Source organism: Eulemur rufifrons, chromosome 30, assembly GCF_041146395.1.
Source record: "Eulemur rufifrons isolate Redbay chromosome 30, OSU_ERuf_1, whole genome shotgun sequence".
NCBI lineage: Eukaryota > Metazoa > Chordata > Mammalia > Primates > Lemuridae > Eulemur > Eulemur rufifrons.
In genome coordinates this window covers 103,193,342-103,215,982 of record NC_091012.1, presented here as the reverse complement: position 1 = coordinate 103,215,982, position 22,641 = coordinate 103,193,342, and the positions used below count along the sequence as shown (strand labels likewise).

Genomic DNA, 22,641 nt, shown 5'->3' with positions numbered 1-22,641 from the left:
GAGGACCGTGAAGAGCCAAAACAATCTTGAGAAAGAAGAAATAAAACTGGAGGCCTCATACTTACTGACTTCAAAACATTCAAGGTTATTATTGATAGGTGAGGATTTCCTGGTGCCATTTTTTGATTGTTTTCTGGTTGTTTTGTGTATCTTTTGTTCCTTACTTCCTCTCTTATTGTTTATTTTTGCAGTTGGGTAGTTTTCTGTAGTGATAATACTATAAAGGTAACAAAAGTTGGTGAGGTTGTGGAGAAAAGGGAACCCTTGTACACTGCCTACTGGACTTTCTACCCTTTTCCCACAGGCTATTTGACATACTTAAGGGTGAATTCATCATCTGTCTGATCGCTCTGGTGTGCACACATACACACTCACACACACAGAAGCACACACCTAAAGTCTTCTCCATCACTTTATTTTTACTTGTTCATCTCCATCATCAGGAATTTGTTTGCACATATACTAAGTTAGGCACGCCAGGAATTTGCAAACTGTAGAGGAACTTAAGAAATCAAATAGTTCAACCCCTTCAATTTGCGGAGAGCAGAAGTGACCTGCTTAATATCACACAGCTAATTAATGGCAGAACTGGCTTAGAATTGAAGCAACTCAGGTTCTACACAGTACCCTTTCCACTACGCAATCATGCTCCCACTAACTGTACTTCCAAAGGAAGAACAAGATGCCTGTTAGCAGCAGTGATTTTTATCAGTAAGGAGGAACACGATCTAGCCATCTTATGTTCAAAATGTCTACTGCTTATGTGCTGTTTGCACAAGGGGCTAGGTAATTTATGTTCTGCTATAATGATGGAAAGGATAAACTGAAGAGTGCACCAAGACATCATTGTGGAGTAAGGCTTGGAATGAAAATAGGTTAGTTAAAGGCCAGCTCAGTGTTTGCTTTCATAATAAGGTTGTGAGGATTTTTACTTTTTCCTTATCAAAGTGTTTTCATTTGTATTATTTCATCTTAGTTTCTGAACAGGCCTGGGAGGTAGGAAAGTCAGGGCTTATTAGCTAAAGTTTACAGATAAAGAAAAAGAGGCTAAGAAGAGTTAGCTCAGTGATTTGTCCAAGGTCACCCATCTAATTAGTGACAAGGCCAGTGCTCATATGTGTGTTTTCTGCTTCCAAATCTTTTCCCTCTAGTCTAGACACATAATTCTAGTAGTCCTTGAGTGATGACTAGATATCCTGTGAACTGAACTTTACAAATTTAAATATACTGGGACTGAAACATGCTGAGTTCTACCAAGTTACAATCATAGAGATCTTGTCCCAAAAAGAAAAAAAAATGCTTAGTTTCAAGGTGTGGCAGAGCAAAAGAATGTTGTGACATAGACTGACACAATTAAGAATCAACAAATTGGGATGTCATTTTCTCTGCTGTCTAGTAGGGAAAATACAAAACAATAAACATGACCAAGATTGTCTTTGTATAATAGCTGTAAAAGTGTAAAAGCTCAAGGGTGATTTCCCATGTGAATCATCTCTAAGTACTTTAAAAGGTGAGCTATAAACACCCAAACTGCTGTTTTATTAAAGAAAAGTCAGGACAGCTTTATATAATGCAGACAGTCTGGTGGGGGTGGTGCCGAATAGAAATAATTGATTTGGGGGGAGCCTGTGAGAGAAGTTTCACTGGCCTGCTGGGGCACAGGGCAGGCTGCACTGTGTTGAAGAGGCAGTGACAAGTGAGGAAATGGAAGCAGAGAGTGGAAACCTTGACCACAGACAGCTGGCTGTGAAGGAAGGGGCCATAGTGTGTTTATTGGCCATGAGGAGGAAGCGGCGCAAGAGCAGGGGAAGACACTGAACAGGCAAGAGAGAGTGGGAACATCCTGTTGAGTCACAACATTTTCCCTGCTAGTGTGAGGTCCTTTAAAAACTCACTGCTCACATGTGGCTCCGGAGAAAACACCTCAGAGAGGGAAGATAACCAGCCCAGGTGAAGGCTGAGAAGCCAGCATAAGATTCAGTAACAAATTCACTTTTCAGGACTATTGTTGTGGTTGTTTATTTGATCTGTTTTAAAAGCCCAAACTACAAGGCTTAAGCTTGAACAGATGAGCAGAGATGTTCTGGACCCTGTCTAAAAACTGATTCTCCTCAAAGGAACAACATTATTAATTGGCCAGCTTATCAATGGATGCTGTTTCCTGTAGGTTTGTTTAGAGACAATACTGCTACTCATAAAGTGTGCTGATTCCTGGCTTGGTCATCTCGGTGGGGCAAGTGCAAGCCCGTGCCAGGAACTCCAGATGACTGGAACATACACAAGCACGGTGTAACTCAGAGAGGCCAGCTCTGAGCCAGGGTGCGGCAGAGCCCCGGTAGGGGGCATCCTCAAAGTGCTTCTTTATTTAAACTATGCTCCGGGGCAATGTTTCATAATGACCCCATACACCTAGCGCGTACACACAGAGCAGCCTACACACACAGCCCCACTGTGTTCGCTGGCCTGCTTGCTTTACTTTCCACCCCTCTAGGCAAGGTCCACAAATTAGCAGCCTTGTAAGTCTCCTAGGACCCGGTTCTCGGGACCTTCGGAAGAAAAAGGCAGTCAGTGAAACATGAACGCGCTAATCAGGAAACCAGTGTTTCAGCCCACTCGGCCACGCGGGCGTCCACACTAACGACTTTCACCTCCCCTCGCCTGGGTTGGCTGGAGGGGCGGGGAACCGGGCAGTGAAGAGGAGGACCAAAGAGGGGGCCTGCTTGAATGAAACAATGTAACAATTGATGTGAGGCCTCGCCTCGCTCCCATTCCCCTGCGTTCCTATAGGCGAGGTCCCAGTGACTGCTCCTCCCCATTGCTCCGTTTTCTTGTCCATTACGCGCTATCCCTCCGCCTCTCCTTTCTTTTCTTTTCTTTTTTTTCCTTCTCCTTTTCCGCCTCTCTCCCCCTTTCTCCAGCTCCGTGTCATTTCCTCCTTGCGCTCGCTCGCTCGCAGCCCCAGCGTCTCCAGCCGGGAGAGTAGGCGGAGCGGGGCGGTGCGGGGTGGCGCAGCTCTGCAGGGCGATGGTGGCGGAGCTGCTGGGGGCGGAGGCAACGTAGCCCCGCGGAAAAGGAGCCCCCGGCGGCGCCTAAGCGGAGCTGAGGATGGAGAACCGGCCTGGGTCTTTCCAGTACGTCCCTGTGCAGCTGCAAGGGGGGGCGCCCTGGGGCTTTACCCTTAAGGGGGGTCTGGAACACTGCGAGCCGCTCACAGTGTCGAAGGTAAGAACTGGCAGCTTTATCCTAATGGTGCCCAACTTTGAATGGGCAAGTGGGTGCGCGGGCTGCCGCGGAACAGGGCCCCCAGACCGACTTTGAAACTTGGCCAGGGCTGGGAGTGAAAGCTCCTCTGAGCAGCACGGAGGGTCTTACCAGTCCAGGCGCAGACACCCCCTAAGGCTGGCTGGAGCACGGAATGGGAGCATGACTGGCTCCGGGTTAGAGCCTTGCGTGCAGACACACTTATAGGGGCGCTGGGACAGCCTTTGCTCCCCCACGTCGGGGCAGCTACTCCCCTCACTTTGGGCTGGAGAAAGTGGTGGCTGTTGGGGATTTCTCCTTGGAGTCCCTGGCGCTCATGAGGAACAGTGAGGGACTGAAGAGGCAGGCAACTCGGCTTGGCAGCTCTCTTGGTAGCGCTGGCCCCTCCATTGACCGGCGGACCGTCCCTCCCGGGCAGGTTGCAGGGCTAGGGGCCAATGTGGAAACGGAGATGAGGCGTTGGTGGCTTTCGCCAGCCTCACTTCCCACGGCCGGACGCGCGCACATCCATTCAGCTCTCGGGGCGTTGCTGCGGTGGGTCCCGCTCGGCCTTTCCCTCCCTCCGGAGTCCTGCCCCAGCGCCGGCGAGATTTCCTGCACGTTCAGAAATGTGGAGGAAACTTTTGCTCCATGGAGTGCAGCTGTGCTGGAACTGCCGCCGCCCCCGCCGCTGCCACCGCCAGGGTTTGTTTGTTTTAGGAGGCTGTGATCTGCTGGAAGCCAAGTTTCAGCGGAGGACAGGGGAGAGGAGCGCTCTGGAACCCCCAAAGCTAGCCTCCTCCATAGGGGTGAGGGGTGGGGGCAGCTGGGGCTGTTACTGGGAAAAGTGACTTGTGGGACGACTCACCTTGAGCTGCCAGATTGCTAAGCCAACAAACCTCACAGCTTCAGGAATTTTATCCCTCTTTGTTGTTGTTGCTCTTAAATACTCAAATTCGAAAAGCTCTCCCCCTTCCAACCCGCTCAAATGGCAGTTGAGGTTGTAGATGTGGGTTCAGGCTGGAGATAGAAAGATGTTGCTTCTCAGCAGGGAACAAATATCACTTTTTTGGCTTTTTAACTTTGGTCACGTCTCAGCAGGGAGTTCAGTGAATGTTCCCCCCCTTCCCCTACACCCCACACGCCCCCACAATAACCTGTGCCACTTTTGCCTTGAATTGGAGCTGCTGGTTAACTTACAGTGTAGGAGTCCTTCAGGCCTTAGGGGCCACACCCTTAGCAACCCTAGAGTGTTGCCCTGGGGTATACCAATCAGCTTGAGCAGTCTGAGGTATGCTGGGACAACATTTTGGGGGGCCAGCAGGGACCTCTTGGATCTTTAGCCTCCCCAAATCAGCCCTGATCTTCATCCAGTACCCCTTGCCCCATACTTGTCATATATTTCTAACCAGTCTGAGATGCCTTTGTCACACTCCCTCCTAAGGCACTCTCCCTCCAGTGTTCTCTGGAGAGAATATTTTTTTTTTTTTTTTACCAAAAACACTCTCAACCCCTTTGGGGAGGGAAATCCTAGCCTTCAGGAATTTTTCTAATCAAACTCCTCCTCTCCCCCATCTTTCCACCAAGGTCACAATGGGATATGCAGCCCTCCATGGTCTGGCAGTTCCTCCCTTCCTTTTTCTCCTCACACCGCCGGCAGTATTTCCACAGTCGGCCTAGATAACCTGCCTTGGAGAGGTCATTTTTCAACTCTGCCCAGAGCCGACCCATCCTGAGAAGCACCCCAAATAGTGCTTCCTGCTGTGGTCCTGGATTATTTTGTGAGCCAGTGTGAGTATGGCAGGGCGTGTTGCTAAGTATGGGGCAGCCAGCAATTTGTGGTCTGGCTGGGGGATTATTTGAGGGTAGATGAGGGTTTCCTTGGCCAAGCTGTTGAGGAAGTGCCTCGTGTGTTGAGAGGCAGGGTGCCTTTTAATGATTCCTTTCCACTGAATGTACAGTTGACCCCTATTATATGAAGGCTCATTATTACACACATTTGGATATGCAGGGGGTAAAATCATTTCTCCTGTTTCTCCCAAATAGCCTGGCTATTTAGAGTAAAAGCCAGTTATAACCTGAATAGCCCCAACATTATATAAAGGGACAATAGTATTTTGTAAGTGCAATTGTTGCCTGTATTTTTTTTTTTTTTTGCTTGACAAGACACTCTTTGGCATATTTCATTAATCCCCTTTTTATTTTTCTGCCTTAGTTTTATTTCCTTTTATGCTTCAGAACAATACAGCTTTCTCCTTGAAAATAGCCTTCTTTGTCTGTATACATTGATGGGGATGGGGTGGAAAGGAGTAGAAAGAGAACTGGATTGGCAGATTGAAAACTTGGGTTCTAATCCTTGCTCTGCCACTCTCTAGTTCTGGAATTCTGGGTATATCATTTGCCCTTCCTGGGCCTAGGCAGTCTCATGTCTAAAATGAGGTTAAAGTGGATGATCTTTAAATGACACTCTAACAGTCTAGTAGCCAGTCCTTTATGCTAGGTGTGGCTTTCTTCTCCTCAGAAGTGTTGTTGCAGAGTGAGGAAGATGAGGATTTGTTTCATTAGCATATAGTGTTACTGTTTGCTGTGTGCTACCACATCCCTGATTTCATTAGCCTCTTATAGCCACACTGTGAGGCTGTCAGGGAAGATTGTGGAGAAACTGGTGGAAAAACTGATGCTATGATATATTGAGTGGCTTGCCTAGGTCTATCATATAGTGAGTCATTGGCAGGCCCCAAGTCCACTGTATTTCTACTACTCAAAAAGTTTCCAGATTCTTCTGCTAGTACTGCAGTTTGTAAAGGAGCATGAGGCAATACCTTTCAGGGATGAATCCAGTCTTATCAGCCTCCTACTACAGTGACCCTGTCCACACCAGCCTGTAATTCCACAATAGGTGAAGACTGGGTTGTAGGTACACCCTGATGGAGTCTGGGCTCAGACAATAGGAGAGGAATATTTTGGTGACTCTAAATCATTTGTGATGATCTCAGGTCAGGCAGAGACAGAGGTGAGGTACAAGAACCATGGTGGAAAATGGCAGACAATTTCCTTTGGTGTTACAGGAAAAAAAAAATTGGGTCTGAGATGGTGTGGCATACATGCTTGAAGATATCTTGTGGAACAAGCGGAGCTATCTGGGAAGTGGGGGAATTTGCAAAAAGTGATCAGTTGGAGAAGGGGGCATGCGGTGTGGAAGTCTAGCTCCTATTTGTTGTGGGAGAACCTTTGGACCAGGAAATGATCGGGTTGGGGAAATCAATTCCTACTGGCTCCTAGGATTTCCCTGAATGTGGGGAATTCAGCTGCCTGATTTATGGAAACTTGTTTACTCTCCCCCTGACAATCAAGTGGGAAAGAAATAGAAAATATTTTTTAAAAAATACTATTGCCAGGTGCAGTGGCATGTGCCTGTAGTCCAAAAGCTTCTTGAGTGGCTGGGGAGGGAAGATCCCTTGAGCCCAGGAGTTCAAGGCTGTAGTGCCCCATGATCGCACCTGTGCATAGTCACTGCAGTCCAGCCTGGGCAACATAGTGAGACTCGTTGCTAAAAGAATAATACTATTGATTATCCTAAGTGTTAAGGGATGGTTTATGATTTTTCCATACATTGTGGTGTTCCCAGTGAGATCATAACAAGTAAAAGAAACATGACCAACAGGGGAATGGGGTCTATGACCTTGGCGTTATTAATTCCTTTGGTTAGCATTTTATACTACCTCATTGACCCAGGGGGCCCATCTGAATGAAATGAGGACTCTCTTTTAATCAAATGTATCTGTTTTGCTACCTAGGGGTCCCTCTGTACAGTGTAGATAGTCATTCATGAAGTTGACTCCCTGCTTGGAAAAAGATCCTCTTTGGGGATGGGTGACTTTTCCAGGGTTCTGGCACCAATGAATTTGCATCACACAGGGCCTCTCAGAGGCCTAAAAGATTCATGTTGTATCATCCTGTGGGGGGGGTGTGTGAGTATGTGTGTGATAGAGAGGGGGAGAGGGGGAGGGAGAATGAGAGAGGGAGAGAGAGAAAGAAAGAGAGAGAGAGAGTTCAGACTTGCTGAACTGTACCATGAGGTTCTCATATTCATTTCAAGTTCTTGGAAATGTGCCCTGAAGTTGACTGAAGGTGGAGAAAAGAAAGGGTGGAGACCAGTGTGGGGTGGGGATGCAGGAAAAGAAGAAGGAGGAAAATTGGGGAGGAGGACAGGACAGGGCATTAGACAGGCTCATCCTATATATTTGCCCTTTTCTTGGCCTGTTTTTGGTGGATGTTTTCATAGGGCACAGTGAAGCAAGTTGGGCTAGTTACTGCCCTGGAACAAAGTAGGGTGCGGTAGGGGAGTAGCCTGGAGGAGAAAGAAGCTTCCCTTCCCTCCATTTACTGTGCACTGATGTCGCTATATCATTTTACCCTCTCTAGACCCAAGTGTCTATTTGCAGAATGGCGGTAGGCATACCTTCCCCATCTCTGTTATCACAGACGATCTGAGAATGAATCGGGCAAACTCTGCTGTCCTTAGCCTAGGAAAATGGCAAAGCATGTTCTTCATGTTGTCAAAGCATGCTCTTCATGTTGTTTTCAGCCACTCTCCTGTCCCTACTGTGACCTTATTTCTAGAAGCACACAAAGGCAGTCGAAACTTCAAGAGGACCTGGGTATGTCAAATTGAGGTTGTCTTGTGGCTAGCAGTAAATTTGGCTGTGATTTTGAGTTCTTGTTGGGTGCAGAGGTAGTAGTATATGAGCAATGATAGTTTCTGTGAAACCTTCTTAGCTGTGTTACAGGCCAGGCCCACCCCTAGGGACCTTCGTGGGGTGTGATTCTTAGGAGCTTAGTCTAGTCTGGTTACTTGGATGAATCCCCTCCTCATTTCTGCCTCTAGATTCAGCAATGATGCTTACTGTCTCAGTTCTCCAACTGCTGCCGTCTCCCAGAAAGTAGAGGGCATTCCGGGGCATGGGATAAAAATCTATCCAGAGAGATACAAAGAAGGGTGGAGGGAGGTAGAGCAAGAAGATTGGGTGGTATGTCTGATAACCTTGGCTACGCTTTGGGTACATACCACTTTTTGCCCTGCCGGCTGCCATAATACACCCTGTTGAGATACACACGTATGCTCCCTGAAGTGAAAAAGGCCAAGCCTGTTAGAGGCTTTTCCCTCTCCAAAACCCCAGACAAAGAAAATAGTTCAACTCCAGCTGGAAGACACTTGAGCAATGCCCCTTAAAAAATTAAAATGGTTTTCCCCCCTTACTGTCCCCAACCCCCTCCCCAGGAATTTCTTTAAAGAGAAAAGAGAGACTCAGACTTGAGATTGGTGGTTATGAAGTGATTATCTGAAGGGAACATCATGGATTTTATAGTTACGCTTTTTCAGAACCTGGGGAGAAAAGATGCTGACCCATCTGAGAAAAGTTAATGAAGAACAGCAGAGATCATGTGAAGGGCTGCTCTCACTGCCCACCCCTCCACCCCGCAAGCACCAAAGGGCAGGCTTAACTCAGGGCTGCTGGACTAATTCTGTTCTTGGTGGAGACCTAGAATCACAGGATCTCAGAGTGAGGGGAGCCCTTTGGAAGTCACCTAGTCTTAATTTTAACCATTTCACGAGCCACTTGTGCAATGTCCCTGAGCTTATTTCTTTTCTTTTCTTTTTTTTTTTTTTTTCCTGAGACAGAGTCTCCCTCTGTTGCCTGGGCTAGAGTGTCATGGCATCAGTCTAGCTCACAGCAACCTCAAACTCCTGGGCTCAAGGAATCCTCCTGCCTCAACCTCCTGAGTAGCTGGGACTACAGGCATGTGCCACCATGCCTGGCTAATTTTTCTATATATGTTTTTAGTTGTCTATATAATTTCTTTCTATTTTTAGTAGAGACGGGGTCTCGCTCTTGCTCAGACTGGTCTTGAACTCCTGAGCTCAAATGATCCACCCGTCTCGGCCTCCTGGAGTGCTAGGATTACAGGCGTGAGCCACCGCGCCTGGCCTCCCTGAGCTTATTCTCCAGCGGTCGTGGGGGAGCTCACTGCCTTCTAAGCCTCACCATTTCATTGTTGGAAAGTTCTGACTGTAGACATCTTTTCCTTATGTTGAGCTGCAGTCATTCTCCCTCTACCTAGCATCCATGGGTCCTAATGCTACCTTCTGGGACCACACCAAACAAGGGTACTTTCTCCGTCTTAGGAAGGCCCTTGGGAGGTCTGAAGGCAAAGAGTATGTCCCTTTGTCTCACTTTCCTAGACTAAAGAGCCCTAGCTCTTTCACCTGTTCCTTATGGGCTCTCAATTCCAACCTCCCCCTCCTGTTTCCTTTTCCCGCTCTGGATGCTCCAGCTTGTCCATGTTCCTCTTAAATTATGGAGCCCACAGTTCAAAAATTGAGTATGACCATCCTTTACAAAAAATACAGCTGAAGACCTTTTTATCTCTTTCTGGTGTCCATGTTATACCAAGGCCCTGTGTCAAAGAAAGGCTTTTAGTGGAAGTTGCTGTGCTGTTGCTAAGCCATGCCTGCCCAAGGTCTCTATATAGGCATCTGGGACAAGCACATGATAGATTTGAGAAGAACACAATTCATCTCTCATTATTTATTTATAATTGCCCCTGTCCTTAGCCCAGACTAGCCTTGGTAAAGGTGTTGTAGGGGAGTTGAGAGAGAAGGCATAAATCCTGGCTGCAGGGAGCATATATGTTTATACAAAGAAGTTACTAAGTTACAGAGAAGGCATTTGTATAATAGAAGAAGGAAGTGGCATTTAATGAATAGTGTCAAAGTCAGAATTCCAGATTTCTTTTTCTTTTTACCTCTCTGAACTTAATTTTCCCCTTCTGGGAATAACAGTTGTCTCCAAGATTGAAGATGCTAAGCACATGTGACATCCAAACAGTCTGCAACTTACAGAGCCCCTACATAGGAATATACAGACAGCAGTCTCTGTCCCCATCCCCTGTCAGAGATCTACCTCCCTGTGTACTACCACTGGCACTGATTGCAAAAGCTCCTACTGTTGTTGCCATCCTTAGGTTCTGGGATCTTCTGTCTATACCTAGAACACACATAGGAGTCACTCTGATGGAGGCCTTGCATCTGCAGCCTCATCCCCCCATGTCCCCATATTCACCAGCTGTCATCTGAGCTGGTGAAATACCTTTCCTTACTATTAAATCCCTGACTAGGGTGTGGTTTGGAGTGAGGCTTAGTCCTCATTATTACTGAAGGGTGAGGGGTCTAGGGATGAGAGCGTTGAAGTCTAGGAAACATGTCCCCACTGACACAATGTTATTTATAGCTGTTAGGTTCAGAACAGCTCTGTAAAAGCCTATTTAATCTGTGGTGTATGATTAATTAAATCACACAACCTAATCATCATTAATGATATTCTATCTACAGGAAACAGTATTCAAAACTCCAAGATGGTTATCTGTAGAAGATATTCTTGGGAAATAATGTATCCATAGGGTAGGGACAAGTGCTCTAGACTTGCAGTCCCCAATCCCAGGGCCATGGCCCGGTACCGGTCTGTGGCCTGTTAGGAACCAGGCCACACATCGCTGCCTGAGCTCTGCCATTTCCCCCACCCTCCACCCCTCTTCTGTGGAAAAATTGTCTTCCATGAAACCAGTCTCTGGTGCCATAAACGTTGGGGGCTGCTGCTCTAGACAGGTTCATTACACAAACCTGGGCGAGTTTGGGATTTCCACTACCGTCAGTGCCTGAGGTGCTCATACCTTTGATGCTGGGACCACATGTATGTACATGGTTACCTTTCTCTCTGAAACTGGATTCCAGATTTACCTGAGAATTATCTTGTAATCAGGATGTGACCTTTTTAAATTGGTCATATTGGTTGAGATCACTTTGATTCAGCTTGTAGGGAGCCAATATTGTGTCTCCTGGTGCTCCCTGAAATACTCCCTTCACACAGACTTCAATTAAATCATTAATAAATACATTGAGATACCATTTTTCCTGGCTATAAAGATTGTACTTCCAATGACTGGGATGAGGTAGAGGTTGTCTCCTTGTACCCCTTTGCCCCATCTCGTGTAAACAGGCCAAGTGGAAAGACTATCTTATGCATTAGTGTTGCAAGGGATGATCCTTCTTCCTCACATCACACTGGCATGTTTACTCGGACACGTAGCCATCCTGACCGGGCACTGAAGTTGCAAAGATCAAGATGACTTGCTTTCTCAGAGTGAGCTCTAACCTCTCCCCTTTGACTGCACCTCCATCCCCTCCTCTTTTAGTGAGCTTCTATGACAATGCCATGCCACACAAGGAACACTGCCTAGTAGCTACAGAGACACATTTTCCATGCATCTAGGCTGTCCTTCTTTCATGTCCAGTCTTTGTTTCCAAGCCCCCACCCATAAGCACTAGGTGCTTGAGGCCTAGATTTTGGACTGTCTCATTCTAGTGCCGTTGCCTCTTTGTTCATTCATTGGCGGCCCTGCCCTCTGTCCAAAACCCAACTTTTTTTCTTCTTTGGTCACGATGGGCCCTTCTAGCCTGCTGTACCAGGTTTGTCCCTCTTGGCTCAGCCATGCTTGTCGTGAGGGGTGAGAGAAACTCACAGAGTTGAGGTTGATAAGTTTGAAAACACTCAGAAAATTATAGCAACACCAGTAATTTTCTCACACTGCAATTTTCTCTATCCTGTTTCAGTGAAGGACAGGACCTTTGTCACCCTCCTTATATTCTCTTATCAACTTGCTGAGAAGTCCGGGCGTATTACGTTGCCTCTCTGTACGCTCCCGTTTCTTCTCAGACCATCCATGGGGAAGCTCCTGCTTTATTGAAGGGTTGCTAAGGGCTCCAGGATCCTCGCATGGCCTAGGCTTGGAAGTGTGAAGGCTGACTGACAGCAGGCAGGTCTCACAGTACATTGCTTTTCTCCACACTCCCACTTCCTATCTTTCCAGAAGTGGCTGTTTCCTGGTATGTTCTCAGGGAGGGCATGGTCTGTTAACTTTCACTCAAGTCTTTTAATGTTACATCTGTGAGGAATGCAGGAGGTGGGACTAATTTGACAGGATCAAGGGTTAAGCCCAGTGATGGACAGACCCTTTGTGGTGTCTTCGGGCCCCTACCCTAATGCCACTCAACAGATTCTTAGTTGTATGGTCTTCTCTCTTCCTTCCTGAGCCTCTGGCAGGGAAGTTTTGAATGGTTCTCCTATACTGCCTTTCACGGTCCATCAGAAACTGATTTTTCTTTTGAGGAAGGGGGTTGGAGGTGAGATGAGGTACAGCTAGAAGGAAAGCTGGTTTGACTAGTTATTCTGGAAAGGGGCTAGAGTCTCATGGCTGCAGCCCCATCTTTGCTTATGAGAGGATGACAAGCTAAAGCCTTGTCTTTGTTGGGCTGCCTTACTGTTTTCCATTGCTTTTTGTTTGTGTTTGATATAAGTAAAAGCTTGAAAACTTCTATAGGTAGGCAGCTTTGGATGGCATCTTGTCTTTGACTGAGAGGGTGAGTGGTGACATGTGAGTTTCAGAGGGTGAGTAAGTATCAGGCTTGACTCTCACGTTCTTTGGAGAACTTGACAAAGTTTGGAGTTCTGTGTTAATTTAAATCAGCAATCAGGTAGGGTCAAGACAACAGGCTGAAAAGTGGACCAGACAAGGATCTGGATACCTCACTTGTGTGGCTGTGCCTCACTGGGTGGAGGCAATGTAAATTGAGTTGGATCTCGACAACTTCTTGAACCCAAGGAGTGGTCAGGGCCTAGACTTGGTGGGATCAGAGTGGTATTAGACCTGCTGTGTGGCAAATACTGTTGGTCCTAGGTGTTGTACATGCATTCTCATGTGATTTTTATGGTAACTCCTAGAGGTAGATATTGATGTCCCCATTCTACAGATGAAGAACTGAGGATAAGGGGAAGTTAAGTGACACACTCTAAGTCACATAGTAAGTGGAAAAGCTGACTTTAAAATTTACTTCTGTCTGACTCCAGATCCCAAGCTCTTTCTACAATATCACGTTTGCACAGGTGAAGGAAAGAGAAGGAAAAGAGAATGGGATAAGAATGAGAGAGAGGGGGAGGGAGTGAGGGAGAGGAGGGAAATAAAATTGAATGCAGAAACGGGTAATATTACCAATACTTGCCACTCGGGGTCAGGGTCAGAGGGAGGTTTTGTTTTATTTTGTTTTGTTTTAGATCTCAAATCAGGGTAAGGGGACTGAGCTAGGATTCAGAAGACTTGAAAATTAGTGTTAACTCTGCCGCTCATTATTTGTGTGACCTTGGGCAAGTCGTTTCTCTCTCTGTGTCTCAATTGCCTTATTTGCAAAATGAAAATAATAAAACTTGCACTGTTGTCCAATAGGGAGGAAGATTCATTTTATCCTTTATCCCATATAAGTGCTAGAGATGGATGTGATTTAAGAAAGAAATAGAGTGTTTCAAATGTGTCCCTTATGAAACAAATACTCCCTCAAGAGAATTTTGAACCTAAAAAATTAAGTGTATGAAGTTGCCGACTCATTGGGAGTTGTGTGAAATGGCAGGACACATTTAGTATGATGTCTGCGGCTGCCAGAAGTTGGAAGACCAGACATCATTTCTGACTAATGTCTGAACAGCCAGCACTTTGAAAGGCTATGCTAAACCTTGTTTAGCTGTCATAAGAGCTCTCAATTAAGCCTCCAACCAATCAGGCAACCAACCAAGCAGTCAACGCAGATTTGTTGAGCACTTTGTAAAATGCCTAACCCTAAACTAGAGAATACAAGAGATATCACCACAGAAGACCTCGTCCCTGGATTCTCAAAGAGATCACACTTTTGCTGAAGAGCAGCATTACTGCAAGCCCAAGCAATAAAAAGCTTTAAGTGCTGAAACTCTGGGACAGGATCTAGGAGCAACATTTATTCAATGGGAAGAGATTTCATTGTTTGCTGATGTGGTTGAATTTTGTGGATAAAGGAAGAAGAATTTGAAATAGGCCATGAGGGATATATAGGATTTGGATAGGCCAGGGAGGAAGAAGGGCATTCATTCCAGTTAGTGTAAGCACTGTATGTCCTAAAGACACAGACAGGAGACTGAGGCCAGTTTGCTCACTCCACAGTGAGTTGACTAACAGCACGAGGGCAGAACATGTGTTGTTTACTTATTCACTTATTAATGCATTCATTAAATTTTGTTGAGTGCCTGTTCTAGAAATGGAGCTATTCTTCCTATGGCCTATGAAACCAGCACAGAGCTTCATAGATGTCACTTTTATTTGTTTTCTAACAAATACTTTCTAGTGCATACCCTGGGCACTGGTTTTCTATCTTGACACATGTTAGCTCATTTATGAACCCCATTTTACAGATAAGGAGATTGAAGCATAGAGAGATTAGGTAACTTGCCCGATGTCATGTGGCTTGTGTGGCTGGATCCATAAGTGAGTCAGTGGAGATCTACTTGATTGTTGCAGAGTAATGGCATATAAAGGGGAATGGATTTGAGCCAGGTATTCTGCAGATCCCAGAACACTGGGCTGTAGAATGGATGCAGGTTGGGAATAGGTAGCCATTTTGTTGTTTGGAGAATTAACGTATTAAAAACAAAGCACCTAGCATGTACTAGCCTCATAACCGCTTCCATGAAGAAAGACACGAACTGAACTAAAGACAGGAAGGGGCGTTTTGAAGGAATCAGTCACCTTGGCAATGTGCTGACGTGTCATACGTTAGCGAGTTGCCAGAGGTTAACAGTAATACTTGCCATTGAAGAAATGAAGAAGAGGTAAGAGTCAGAGATGAATCCAGTATTTCTAATCTAGAAGGCTCTGGGTAGTGATGGGGATTAGGAAGGGGAACCAGTTTTAGTTCAGTTTTAGATCTTCTTAGACTGAGGTGTATGCAGGACAATCAAGTTAAGAAGTCCCTTAGGCAGTTGAGAGGGTTGTTTATTTAAGGCCACTGATCAGCTAAAAGAACAAATCATTGTTTTAGGAACATAATGGTCAACATAGGCAATTTACAAATTTACTAATCTGATTGTTTGGAAATTATTTAATTGCCAGACAATCTCATGCCCCAAAGGCATTAAAACAGGCCTGCATTGTTATTTAATATGCCTTTCCAGCCACAGCTTTCTCTTGCTATGTCCTCCAATCTGTGGGATGCCTCCTCAGCTGAGCTGTTACTGGCTGAAGTTCTTTTTGTATAGCTTAGAACTTTCAAGTGATGGGAAAGTCCAAAAATCAAACAAACAAAAAATAGAAGAAACTGTCAAAACGCCAAATTTCAGACTGAAATGTTCAAATGGTTTGGGGCTGTTACAAAACATCAGCTGGCTTGCCAAGATGTTAAGGATTGTTTTCTCTATATGAAAAACAAAATATGTGGTTTGGTAAGGCAAACCTCAAACCACTGGAGTTTCAAGTCTGTGTTGCATTTTTGTTGTTAGCAGTTTTATACTCTCTGCATAGTGTAGCATTATTAATCTGTGAATATCATTGTTAATATTCTACAGTAGTATTGGTTCTCAAATGTGACCTTTTAAAAAGCATTATTAAGCTCGCAAGTATGATTTCATTGCCTTTGGTGGTATCCTCACCACACTAAAATTAAGGAGGAAATAGGGATTTACTTCATGTGTTCATTTGCTGCAAGTCTGGCTGGAAAACATTGCTTTGTTATTAAGAGACTTTGCAAATTTGGAGTGATTCTCTGACCCAAACCCTAGCACTGATGTCCTTTATACTGACATGAAATTCCCAGGAAAGGTTCACTTTATGTGCAGACAGACCTGCCAATATTAGGCCTAGTCTAGCCCTCCCCACCGCCCCCACCCCCATTCTTCCTGGAGTGGCTTTCTAGATCCGTTTCTACTTTTATGCAGTATCACCTGCTTTTCTACATGGTGAAGAACTGAAATTCAGAACATTGCAAAGATGCTTGAGCTATGGAACTTTGTCTAAATTCACACCTTCCCTACCTCCTTGCAGACAAAACTCACTTCTTGCTAAAAGGTTAATGGCCACATGGGTTCCTTTATCTAGCTCTTCCCTCTGACAAGATGAAATAGGTTGTAATTTATATTTGAAATTGATATGAATATCTAGATGCTGGGGAGATTTTTTGTGAAAAAGATTGCCCAAGTGCTCTGGCTTTTACAAGAGCCAGGTTGCTAACTTCTCTCTGCTGTTCAAGCCCTGGTGGGAGGGCGATACTCTCTCCTATAGATGTAAAGGGCTAAATATGTAATTTTTGTGTTTTTCCTGTGCCCTTGGCTGAAGAAATGTGCAGTGTTCTGAAATCTGCCCAGGCCCTGCACATACTGTATCTGCTTAAGGAAGGTTTTGGCTCTTAGCCCTTCTCAGCTGCATTAGGGTTCAGGTTACATCCCTCTCCCCTTCCAGGCACTAATAAAAGCCAAAAGAATTACGGATCAGGGAGAGTTAATTCCCACTGCCAAGACCCAGGTGGGGCCCTTCCATCTCCCATCCCCTAGGTTGGAGCCCTAATTTAAGGCTGAGCTCTAGTGTAAGCCTGTAAGTGACAGTGATCTGGAACAGGCCCCAGAAAAGCACTTGACAATCAGGTTTTGCCCTATGCTGGCAGTTCTCCTCTCTCTCTCATTCTCTCTCTCTCTCTCTCTCTCTCTCTCCTCCTCCTCTTTTGGGATCTTAGAGGAGACCAGTGACGCCAGAGACCAAGTCAACTGATGTTATTGTGGAAATGGAAATGATGTATCATAGTTCTGTGGGGATGAGGGGGAAACTTGCCCTTTCCCCTGAAAGTTGGTTGAAAGATGAACACACAATTAAGGTAGATTAATAAGAGAAAGTTTTCTTTACCACGCATATGGGGAGAATCACAGAGTGATTACCCAATATCCCAATGAAGTCCAGATATTTTTATACCTGCCTTTCAGAGGGAAGGGGCAGATGAGTAGTATGGGTAATTCTGTTTAGGGCAATAAATGGTTACTAGGGAGGATGAATGGATAGGGGAAACAGATTAACTTGTAAACGAGTCTCCTAGCAAATTAAATTAACCCAAGAGACAGGTGGTATATTTAAAATGACTTGGGCCAGGTCTGGTTGCATCCTTGATTGTTTTTCCTGCAATATACTGAGATAACAGGGAGGGGAAGGGAAGTCGTCAGTCTGGTTTATGCAGCTAGAGGGAAAGCCCCTTCCAACGACTTGTAATTCAAAATAGTCTTTATACCAAGGAGCCATATTTTGGGGTGAAATTTCCTGAGCTCCTTCAGTTCCTTTTATCTAAACTGGGAGATTCAGATGAAGCATCTTCTCTCTTTTTCTTTTTTTAAAGTCCTTGACCCAACTTCAGTACATTAGCAGTTTCATTCAGAATTAGAATGCATAGTAATGAGCTCTGAGATAGTGAGCTCAGATGGGAAAGGGCAGCTTTGAAGGAGGACCTTGCAAGAGCTGGGATATGCAGGAAGAAGCCTCCTTCTGGAACAACTACACTACTCTAGTCACCTCCTCAATGGTTTTCCTTCCTTTGATCATCCCCTGCCCTGCCTTAAAATTATTTAATAGTTCCTTGCTGCCTATAGAATAGAGCCCAAGCTACTTTTGCCTGGCGTTATGGATCATTCTCCATCTGTCTCTAGTCTTAGCACTCCTTCCATGCCCCAGGTTTTTAAGCAGAATGGTTTACTCTCTGCTCCCCAAACTCACCTGGGAAATTCTGACCTCTGATTTTCCCATCCTGATTTTCCTTCCAGTGGCTGGGCTTCACACCACTTCCTTGGAAGGCCTTCCTTTCTCACCTCTCTGCCCCTCCTCATAGGGCCTAACTTTAACCCCAGCTCTAAGCCTCAGTTTGAAATGCCAGAGTTCTGATTTTCCGGTAACCATCTTTGGGTACTTTGGCTGTCTTGTGGTTGGCTTGCTGGATCAAAATCTCCTAGAGGACAATGGCTGTATCTTCTATGTCTTCACCATCATCAGCACAAAGCACAGAGTAGACTCTCCAGAATGGTTTGCTCATTGAGAGAACATGTAGGAAGAGTCGAGCAAAAATTTCACACTCAGTAATTGGTAATCTTTGCCCTTTCCACTCCCAGCCCCAAATTAGAAAGAGGATATGACTTGAAGATCTGGATATACTACCCAAGTTTCCCAGACTTTCCATGACACCCAGTAGTGTGGTGAGCCTTGAGTGACACACACTTGTAAGCTAGGGACAGAAGGAACACTTGGAAGAAAATATTGGTGGTAGTAGAATTTGAGAGGGATCCCTTATGCAACCCAGGATGAGAAGGGGGATGGCAGCAGTGGAGAATAAGACTGGTTACTTGCTTGTCCCCAGGATGCATGGGGTTTGGTTTGCAACAATTGGGTTTCTTGCTTCTGCAGCTCCTGTGTGTGAGCCGTGTTCAGAAGCTTGCCTGTGGGAGAAGCCTGCTGGCTGATGATTACAAGCATTCCTCATGCTGTTGGGATGCATTGCTGTGAAACTCTTAAAACAACAGCCACCCCAGTTGCAGTGTGAGTCTTCTGCCTGACTCAAGTATTTCACTGCTTCAGCTGAGAGGCTGTAGCTTTAAGTGAATTATTGAGTGTGTGAGTGAGTGTGTGTGTGTGTGTGTGTGTGTTTTCACTTTTGCTTAAGCAAGCCCTAACGTGTTCTGTCTGACTGGCCTTGGATATGAGTCACTGTCTGGTATTTATACCCAGTGCCTTAAGTGTCCTCATTATTTGACCATGACATTCCTTTTCTCACTATTTTACTCAAAGCTGTGAATGCTGAGAAGGGCCAAAAGAAACTGACTCTGTCTTCCTTATTAAAGGGGTTTATCTCATTGGTGGCTGTCTCTGTTGTAGTCTATTAGGTTATGTCAGGGCACTAAAGGGAACAGGTTCAAATTCACAGTGGTGGTACTGTGATAGTTTAAGGGACACACTATGGGGGCTTTTCTTAATTTTTTTCCTGACCAGTCTACTTCTGGAGAGTTTGACTCACTGGAATGAACTTTTAGGAACAGGCCTCAAAAGGGACCCTAGGAAGTGCTTGTCCTTATCAGGATCACATAGTAAGTATGGAAGGAGTACAAACAATCTGATATACAAACAATCTTATAAAGTCTTAAAGAGGAGGTGATTCAGCATTTGCAGGCATTGGTGAGAGAAACAGAGAACGTTAACTTGTTCCTTACTGCTGTTTCTATTAAAATCCTTCTAAACTTTAACATTTTGTCTTAGAAGCATTCTCCTTAGAGTATGGGAATGGTAAACCTCATCAGGGGCACTGTTGTTATCAAAGGGACAGAGCCTCAAATAGGAAGGACATGGCTGCTAGCATGGTCATTGGGAGGCCAGGCAGCCAGTAAATCATTTGAGAATGAATTAAAGGTTCAAAGGGTGGGAGGGAATTCTTTGGGTGACCTCATAGGTGCTTGAAATATCAAAGGGTTAGCTTTAATGTTTTGAAGGCTGGTTCAGAGGGGCAAGGGAATGGAAAAGCACAGTAAAAAATTGGCCTTGCTGTTTTCATGTGCTTTGGAGCCTTAACTCTGGGCTGGGTATGATCAAAGTTACCATTAATTAAAAACTTATTATGTTCTGGGAATTTTATATGCATACTCTCTAATCTTCTTATCACTACTATAAATTAAGTGGTAGTATTTCTATTTTACAGATGAAAAAATGAGGTTCAGAGAGGCAAAGTAATGTTCTCCAAATAATATAGCCAGTCAGTGGTAGAGCTGTGATTTGAACCCAGCTCTATCTGTCCTCAAATACTATACTTTGAAATTTTGTTTAAAAGATCCTCTTTTTCTGCGTCATATTCTCTTTCTAACACCACTATTAACTATTGTGACTATATTCTGTGCATCATAGCATTGGACAAAGGTGGATCTCACATATCAGTCATTTCATAGCTTTTTTGGGAAGCTTGTTTAAAACACAGATTAGACTCTCAGGATTAAATAATATACTGTATGAGAGGTACTTAGTAGTGTCCCTATTCTAAGATGCAGAAATTGAGGCTAAGAGGGCTAAGTAACTTTCCAAAATACGTTGGACCAGTAACTGGTAAAGCTGGTATTCAAAATTTGGTTTATCTGGTTTTAGAGTGCCTGTTCTTCCCAATGCTCCTGTTGCCTCCCAAACTAGGAAGGGAGTAAGCAATAAATAAAAAACTAGACTTGTCCCTCTTGGTCCCTATAAACCTACCCTTCTTACCTTCTCTCTCTTTGCCAACAAATTTTCTTAAGTGAGGGATGGACTTCCTGCCTTCCTCTCTCTCTCCCTCCCTCTCTCCCTTCTCTTGTCTTCTTCCTAGCACAGTTTATTTGTTTAAATTGTTATTTGGGGGATAGGTGGTAAATATTCATGGAACAAAATTTTAAAAATATATAAATAGGCACGTCTTTCTTCATCTCTGTCCCTAAACCACCTAATTTACCTTTCCAGAGTTAATTACTGTTACCAATTTCTTGTGTGCCATTCCAAAGATGCCCTTCCAAAGATAGTGATAGGTGCATCATATGTAGGTGTGTTGTGTATGCTTGTATGTATGTATGCTCAGTGTCTCTGTTTCTTCACTGCCTATATCTTCCTTAATCCTCTCCAATCTGGCTTCCAGCGAGGTTTCCTGAGGGCCAAATTTACTGGCCTTTTCACTGTCTTTATCCTCATTATTTTCTTTACACAATTATTTTATTTTTTCAATTATTTATTGAATCGGAAATGTAGCTACATGGTTCATAAGCCAGTTAGTATGAAAAGGCAGACAGAGAATAATTTCCCACTCATCCTTGTCCTTGATCTGCACCACCCTCAACTGTGCTTAGATATTTTTTAATGTATGTTTTCCAGAGTCTCTCTATACATATACAAGCAAATGTGAATATAGATTCTTTATTACAAAAGGTAGCATACTAAACCTGACTTCTGCACCTAGCTTTTTTCATATACATATCCCGGAGATCTTTCCCTATTTTTTCCCTGCATTTTTTAATAGCTGTATTATATTTAGTTATTTAACCAGTCCATAGTATTACTAGTCATTGGCATTGTTGTACCACTCTGACTTGACCTTCTTCAAACCCTGCTGCCAGCATGGCTCCTGTGACACTGAACTCTCTTGTTTCTCTACCATCTCTTGTTGTTTTTCGACTCTCCTTTCTGAATCAACTGCCTGTCCTCTCCCCATCCTGTGGGTATTCCTCAAGGCCCAGAGCTCAGTACCCCCCTTCTCTGCGTTTCTCTCTCTCTCTCTCTCTCTCTGTCTCTCTATCTCTATCTCTGCACTTTTCCTCAAAAAAGAGCAACAGTGAGATCTCATGACTCTTGAATCTCTAGTCTTAATCTTTTCAACTGATAGACAGTGTCTACTTGACTAACTATTTTTTTAACCTCAAACCCCAATATGTCAAAAACAGAACTTATCTTCCCCTTGCAAAACAGGCTCTTTCCTTGGCCTCCCCACCTCCCACTCAGCTAGCATTGAAATCTTGGAGTCACTGCTGACTCATCCCCTATATCCGGTCAATCACCACGTCCTGTCATTCTTTCTTCCTCTAAAATAGTCCTCATAGCCACCCTCTTCCTTTCAATTCCTGCTACTCCCACCCTCTCCCAAACCCTTATTACTTTATGTCTGGATTCTTGGATAGCTTCCCTGCTTTCAGGCTCATCCTTTTTTATTTATTTTGTAAGTCATTTCTATCTGAGAATTTTAGTTTCCCTGTCTGTACAGTGAGGAAGCTAGACTAACTGGTTGGTCTCTGAGGTCCTGTCCACCTCTGACATTCTAGACCAGAACTCTTCCCAAACAGTGTGTCCCTACCTCCCACCATTCCCAATGCCTATGCTGCTCACTCTCACTTGAATGGTTGCTATGGCTCCATGCTCTGAGCAGTGCCTTGCACAAGCCTTTCCTCCACATTATTCCTAGAGTCTTTATCCTAAAGTAACTTACAGTTGAAAGGAATCTTAGAGGCAGGCCATCTAAGCTGACCAACACTATCTGAGTACCATTTATAACACCTTTGAATTTGGTTGACCAGGCTGTGCTTGAACCCTTCTGCTGATGGGAAACACTCTATTATAGCCAGCCCTTGTATTGTCAGATAGCTAGAGTTGTTCCATATCTCCTACCACAAACTGATACCAGTTGATCTGCCTTTATGATACTTTATTATTTAAAACCTCCTTTATCTTGATTTGAGTTCAAATCCCTTAGGTCTGGCATCTCAAGTTCTCCACAAATATGGCTCCTACCTTCCCTGCCAGCCTTAAATCTTGGATACTTCCTTTGCACTTCATCCAAATAAAAAAGTAGCTAACATTTCTTGAGCACTTATTGGATGTCAGACACTGTTCTAAGTGATTTTACATGTATTATTTAATCCATGCAGCAACCATATAAGTTTCTATTATTCTTCTCCATTTTATAGAGGAAGAAAA

General features: G+C 44.5%; 1 protein-coding gene across 1 annotated transcript in view; it reads left to right on the top strand.

The window, feature by feature from the left end:
• Positions 1–3,105: 3,105 nt before the first annotated feature.
• Positions 3,106–22,641, top strand: part of SHROOM4 (shroom family member 4) — a 190,414-nt gene continuing 170,878 nt past the window's right edge. Inside the window, exon 1 of the mRNA XM_069463905.1 lies at positions 3,106–3,222. Coding sequence (XP_069320006.1) covers positions 3,106–3,222 — 117 coding nt within the window. The remainder of the gene's footprint in view (positions 3,223–22,641) is intronic.